Raw genomic sequence first — 7471 nt, 5'->3', positions numbered from 1 at the left:
ATATTTATCCGTTAAAAATTGCATTTTTTTAAAAAATTAAAATTTTCTATAAGGAGAAAAAATATAATTACCCAACATAACCTAGAAATTCTCCTATACTCGATTTTTATATATAGATGAATCAGATTTTGACAATTTTATACGTATTATAGATTATTAATTTAATTAATAATAAAAACTATAATTGAAATAATGAAATGAAATTATTTTCTAACCTCTAAAGTGTATAATCTAATTGCGTCCTCTAAGGTAAACAATTTATTTCTCCATGTTCCAATTGTATTTTTATTCATTTTCGATTGACATAATACTCTTTTCCTTAACTTTACATTATTTGGATTAAAACTGTCTGTACTTTTATTCCTATACTTTGTTTAGAAAATCACCGGTATTCTTGTTTTGTTCACTTTTTTTCCTTTTTTTCAATGATGTAAATACCATGAAGTTAGCCACTAGACAACATGCACAACGTCAGGGTTGGGTAGCTAACACAAATATCTCAGGGATGGGCATAAACATTTTTTTAAAGGGACTTTCAACTACAGTAGCAGACGACATATTTATCAGGTGGAATGAGAGAAGCAGTTGTTTTTTTTTGTATTCTAATAATAAAAATCCTCTTTTTTTGTATTATTATGACTGAATAATAATCATTTTCAAATGTCATAATGGACCATTTAATTATATTAGTGGCAATTCTACATTTATTTTATTCTCCATTTACAAAAGTCGAGGAAAGTTTTAATCTTCAAGCAATTCACGATCTTCTTTATCACGCTTCTAACCTAAGTGAGGTAAGTTTCTTTCTTTTTTTTTTTTTTTTTTGCTTTTTTTAACTTTATATTTCTAAAATATTCTAAAAATAAAAGAAAATTTTTTTAAATTTATTTCATAACCGGAAGTGTCAATTTTTTTTAAACTGAAGAAACAAACAAAATTACTGAAAAATTGTATGTAAATTTAGAATAATAAAAGGAAAAAAAACATGCCACGTATTTATAAACTCTGTGATCCGGCTTTTCTAAACTTAAAAGTATTTCCGATTTCCAAAATTTATGTTTTCTTCCTTATGTTAATTTTCCTCTTTGCTTTTTGAATTTTATTAATTTATTATTTTTATTTTATTAATTACAGAATGTTTTTTTTATTTTAAATAATAAATACACTTGCCACTTGCTAACTATTGTTTTGTTAATTTAATTTTCAATCTGTAATTTATTGTTTCTTTTTGTTTTTTATTGTTTCTTTTTTTTGAAAAATGATTGTTTATACTTTTATTTAATTGTAATTTATGATTGGAATTTATTTTTACTAAATATTATAAATTATTAACTTATAAATGAATATATTATTATTATTTATTAGTATTGTTAATAATAAATAATAATTACTTTATTAATTAACGATATTTCAATTTTTCCTTTTAAAATTAAAGAGAAAACATTTTTTTTCAGTATGATCATCATGAATTTCCGGGAGTCGTGCCCAGAACATTTTTGGGACCAATTGCAATTTCAAGTTTAGCCGCACCTGCAGTTGCTGCCGTTAAACATTTTAATATAAATAAATTTTATTCCCAATATATTGGTAAGTTTTAAATTTGAAAAAAAGTAATAAACTCTTGAATTTTTTTTAGTTTTTCATTCTCTCCTTAAAATAATATTTAAAAACAATTTAAAAACATTTAAAAACAAATCACTTTACCTATAAAATAAAGAAAAAGAAAAATTCAAAAAAAATTAAACAATAAATTACAAAAGAAAAAAAATGTTAAAATCATTTGTTTAATAATTAATTGAATTTTCAAAAAATTCTTTTATTGTAGTTGAAACAATTTTAATGTAGAATTTTTTTTTTTCACTTTGATTTTCAAAATAAAAATTTTTTATTTTTTCTTTAAAATCTATGGAAATTATTGTTTTAATAATGTGATAAAAATAATTATTTGCAATTTTTTTCATTTAATTTATTCATTTTTTGATTATTTTTTTAATTTAATTTTTTTATTTTCAATTTAATTTTCAAAATAGAAATTTCTTATTTTTTCTTTAAAATTTATGGAAATTATTGTTTTAATAATATAATAAAAATAATGATTTGTAATTTTTTTCATTTCATTTATTTACTTTTTTACTTTAATTTAATTGTTTTTTTTGTTTTCAGTGAGAGCTGTACTGGGTTTAACTATAATAGTGACTCTGAGTCTTTATCGAAGAGCATTGCAATCAATTTTTGGCGTTAAATTTGTAAAATGGTTTGTCGGAATTACCGTCACTCAGTTTCATTTTTTATATTATCTCAGTCGACCATTGCCGAATATTATGGCAATGCCTTTAGGTAAATAATCACAAAATAAAAGAAATGTAAATTAATTTTTTATTAATTAATTTACTGTTAATTATTTTATTCGTGAACTAATTCATTATTAATACTTTTACTTGTAAACTAATTTTTTATTGACTAGATTTAGATTTTTTTTTAGATTTAGAATTGTCTATTGACTATTTTATTAGTAAATTAATTGATAATCAATTTTTTATAACGAAAAAAAGGCTTTTTTCTTTTTTTGAAATTAATCATTAAAACATAATATTAAAATAGTTTTCGTTTTCAATTTCAGTTCTACTTGCTCTTTATGGATGGATGAGGCGAAATCATGTTCTCTTCATCATTTCTTCGGCTGCCGTTATAATTATTTTTCGCGCCGAATTAGCCATGCTATTGGGAATGTTTCTCTTTTACGATATTGCCAATTCAAAAATTACAATTCATAGGTATTTTATTTTAAACGATTAGAAATTTCAATTATTAATATTTAATTTTCAATTTTCGTTTTATTTTTTATTTTATTTTTATTTTAACAATTTATACGGGCTAAACGGTTTTTCATAAAAGAAAACAAGATTTTTGTTGTTCAGTAGAAAAACACTTGTGTTTTTTGTAATGGACACAAAAAACATTTTTCTTTTAATCTTTTTTTCTGTTAGAAAAAAAATAAATTAATAAGAAATTTAAATTACTTTGTTAAAATAATAAATAATTATTTTTTTGCAGATTATTAAAAATTGCAGTGCCTTCTGGAATATTTTTTCTCTCACTAACAATAATTGTGGATTCATTTTTTTGGAAACGAATCGTATGGCCGGAGGGAGAAGTTTTCTACTTTAATACAATTTTGAACAAAAGTAGCGAATGGGGCGTATCCTTTATAATGAAAAAAGACGTAAAAATAAGAAAAAGGTTTTTTTTTGAAGCTTTTTTAAATAATTAGGTAACTATATTAATTTACGTTTTTTTATCTTAATTTTGTATTAGTTATTATTTACATTCGAAAAGGCTTTTTTATTTTATTACCATTATTGTTAATTTTTATTATTTTTATCTAAAATTTTCAATTTAATTTATTTATTTTATTATTGTTTCTATTAAATATTATTTTTGTCATTATTTATATTTTATACTTTTCATTACTGTTCTTTTTATTATTTTCATTATTTTTTTTTATTAATATTATTATTTTTTATTATCGCTGTTATTTTTTTAATTTCTATCATCATTATTATTACTTTCTTTTATTACTTATTATTGTTAAATAGTTTTTTATTATTACAATTATCATCAACCTTAACGGTGAAAAAATAGACTTCGCCATTTTTATGGTACTTTTATTCGGCTCTACCACGAGGATTGGCACTTTCCTATTTTCTAATTCCACTGGGAATTTTGTGGGACTCACGAGTTCGAGCCCTCACCATTCCTGGCATAACATTCGTTATTTTATTCTCATTTCTCCCTCACAAAGAACTACGATTTATCATCTATGTGTTTCCATTATTAAATGTCGGTGCCGCTGCTGCTTGTCACCGTATGTAAGTTTTTGTTGTAATTTATTCGATAAATATAAAAATACAATTAAAAAAAGAAAAAAAAATTAACTAAATATTACCAAAAAAATAATAAATTATATTTTTCTGCTTTACAGTTGGGAAAATCGAGAAAAATCATTTTTTAATGGACTATTGGCTCTGGCGATTCTAGGACATTTGGTGTTAAATGCAACATTTTCAATGTTTCTTCTCTGCGTCGCCGGTGCTAATTATCCCGGCGGAATGGCAATCGCTCGTCTCCATAGAATCGAAAAAGAGAGAATTGAACCAGTTTATGTTCATATCGATGTTTTTTCCGCACAAACCGGAATCTCACGATTCACACAAACAAATCCCAAGTGGATGTGAGTTTCCTCTCATTTAAATTTAATTAAATTTAATTAACAAAATAAAAAAAATTCATTTTATTTAAATTTGAAAAAATATTTTTATTTTTGAAAAGAAATAATTCTCTTTCTTTTTCTTTTTAATGCAGTTACTCGAAGGAGGAAAATTTAACCATCGACAGTCCGGAAGTGTTGAAATTCACTCATTTATTGATGGAGGCAAAAAGTAAATATTCACCAAACATAAAATCCTATTTGAAAACGCACGAAATTCTCGATTCTGTTGATGGATTTTCTCACATTGCATTAAATTACAATTCATTACCGCCAATACAAATTAATACAAAACCAGCAATTTATCTCATGCGACGGAAATCAAGTGAAATGTACAATTCATTGAATACACGATCAAAGCGTTCAATTCAAAGAAATTCCAATGAAATCGAATTTTTAAATTCAGACGAAAATTTACAAAATATAAAACCAATATTTCACGATATCGTTGGATCATTAAGAGAAATTGGTACGGAAAATGATTTATTCACTGGTGAAAATTTTCCATACATTGAAAATTCCCTGGAAAATTTTAATTCCAATGAGCAATTTTCCTCCGAATTATTAAATATCAAGGAATTTATCGAAAAATACGAAATGGAGAATAATTTTCTTCACGATGAATTGGAAAAAAATGGAGAATTTCAAATTAATGATGTAAATAATGAAAATAATGAAAATAATAATTCTAAAGAATATGTTAATAAAGGAAAATTAAACGACGATGAGAATAGTGAACAAATCGAATCAACTTCCGCGGAAAATGGTCCGAAAAAACATTTGAAAATCAAATCAAGGGAGAAAAGTGAGAAACAAAAATCGGGAAGTATTAAGGAAGCGGTGAAGAAAATTATTCAGGAAAAAATGGAATTGAGGGCGAAAAAGGAAAATTTACAGCAACAGAAGGAAAAAAATCAATTGGCAAGAAATCAAAAACAATTTGATAATGAAGACAATTATTTGGAAAGAGAAAATGAAAGCAACGATGAAGAAAATCAATTTTCCAGGGAAAAATCTTATTTCAATGATGATGAAGAGGAAGAAGAAGAAGAAGAAGAAGAAGAAGAAGAAGAAGAAGAAGAAGAAGAAGAAGAAGAAGAAGAGGAAAATTATTTTCTTGAGGAAAAAAATCAGTTTGAAAAGGGAAAAAATTATTTTCCCAACAAACAAAACTTGGACTCAAGAGAAAATCGATTTTTAAAAGAAAAAAATTATCTTCACGATAGAAATCAAATTGACGCCGAGGAAAAAGTGTTTTTGAAGGAAAAAAGTTATTTTCCCAATGAAAAAAGGAATTTTGCAAGAGAGAATAATTTTGACCAAGAGGAAAATAATTTTTCTAAGAAAAATAAATTAGAAGCTGAAGAAAATCATTTTTTGAAAGAAAACAATAAGATTGCAAAAGAAAATAATTATTTCGATAACGAAATTAAATCGGAATCTCAAGAAAATCAATTTCCGAAAGAAAAAGTGAGTTTTACAAAAGAAACTTTTCCCAAAGAAATTAAATTTGTCAAAGAAAATAAATTTGCAATAGAAAATAATTATTTCGATAGCGAAAATAAATTTGAATCTCAAGAAAATCTTTTTTTAAAAGAAAAAACCTCTTTTAATGCCAAAAAAAATCAGTTTGAAGTAGAAAAAAATTATTACGACAGAGAAAAAAATAATAAAAAAGAAAAAAATTACCTCGATAAGGAAAAAATCGAATTTAATAATCAAAATAATCAATTAAACGAGAAAAGAAATAAAGAAATAAATCTTTCAAATCGAAAAAAATTATCAAACATAAAAGAGAGTATACAAAAAATAATCCAACAATTCAAAGAATTCGAGGAAAATTTCATCATCGATGAAAACACCGACTACGATAACAATGAAGAATCTAATGAAAAAATAAAAGATCTTAAAAAGAAATCTTCAGAACAAGAAATTTTCACAAAAAATTCAATTGAGAGTAATGAAAATATTTTTGATTCTAAAGATTTAAAGAATGCTCGCGAAACTTTAGGTGAAATAATGAATCAATTTAAAATACTTAGAAGTGAATTATTAAGCAACGATGAGGACAATGAATTTGATGAAATTGCTAATAATTATTTGACACAATCAATTGCCGAGACTCTAATGCATTTTAATGAGGCATTAAAAAATTTAGTGCAACGGCGAAAAATTCAGGAAAACAAATTAATTCAGAGTGAATTGAGTGAAAAAAATACGAGAAAAACATTTAATAGTAATGTAGAAAAGAGAAGAATAAATACTAGAAGTAATGAAATTATTCACGAGCATAAAAGCGAAAGGGAAATTTGGAGAAATAGAAAATTGTGAGTGAGTGATTTTTTTTTCCTTTTTTCTTTTCGAATGTGGAAAAAAATGTAAAATGCACTTTTTTTAATGAAAAATGTAATTTAAAATTTTGTAGAATTTCCAAATTTTAATCACTTTAAATTTTTTAGCATTTAAAACGAATTTTTAATTTTTTGAATTGTATACAGTTTTTAATTTTTAAATTTTATACAATTTTTTAATTTTTGACATTTTTTATTAAAAAAAAGTACATTATTAGTACTTTTGTATTCAAAGTCCTTGAATATGTTATTACAGGAGATCTAGTAACTGAAAAATTTGCTATACAATTTTTTTTTCCAATTATTACAAATATTTTGCCAAATATTTTTTTAATTTGTCGAACGTTAATTTAATAGAATTTTCATATTTAATCGAATTTTAATTCAACAAAAATTTTAATATTTAACTGAAATTTTATTCAAGACTATTTTTAATTTGAATAATTTTTTATTCATTGCAAATTTATTTTACTTTTATATTTTTTTTTCTTTTATTGCATTTATTTTTTTTAAATTGATTTTTATTTCGATGATTTATTTTAATGCAAAATTCTAAATAATTTTTGTTTACATAAAATTGTAAAAAAGTTTTCAAGTTAAATTTAATTGTTGTAAAATTCTTGAAAATTTACCATTAAATTTTTTATTTTTACAAAAAATCTTTTTAAAAAATTTACAATTAAATTTTAATTCTTGTAAAATTATGAAGAAAATTTAATTTAAAAATTGTTTTTAAAATTATAAAACTTAATTAAAATTTTCGTTTCTGTAAAATTCTAATATAAAAATTTTTTATTAAACTTTCATTCACTCAAGCACTCTAAGAAATTAATGGATAAATTTTTATTTTCTC

At 23.2% G+C, this 7471-nt stretch overlaps 1 protein-coding gene across 1 annotated transcript; it reads left to right on the top strand.

Annotated features, from left to right (window-relative positions):
* Positions 1-216: 216 nt before the first annotated feature.
* LOC122501752 (protein PFC0760c) lies at positions 217-6707 on the top strand. Its single transcript, XM_043611470.1, has 9 exons — positions 217-794; positions 1455-1587; positions 2164-2337; positions 2621-2774; positions 3055-3199; positions 3643-3869; positions 3983-4231; positions 4363-5895; positions 5953-6707. The coding sequence occupies exons 1-9, from the start codon at positions 669-671 to the stop codon at positions 6596-6598; spliced, it is 3387 nt and encodes a 1128-aa protein (XP_043467405.1). The 5' UTR covers positions 217-668; the 3' UTR covers positions 6599-6707.
* The last annotated feature ends 764 nt before the right edge of the window (positions 6708-7471 follow it).

Source organism: Leptopilina heterotoma, unplaced genomic scaffold, assembly GCF_015476425.1.
Source record: "Leptopilina heterotoma isolate Lh14 unplaced genomic scaffold, ASM1547642v1 Lhet_105, whole genome shotgun sequence".
NCBI classification, from domain to species: Eukaryota; Metazoa; Arthropoda; class Insecta; order Hymenoptera; family Figitidae; genus Leptopilina; species Leptopilina heterotoma.
Note: the sequence above shows the minus strand (reverse complement) of the source record. Positions and strands in the feature narration are given on the sequence as shown.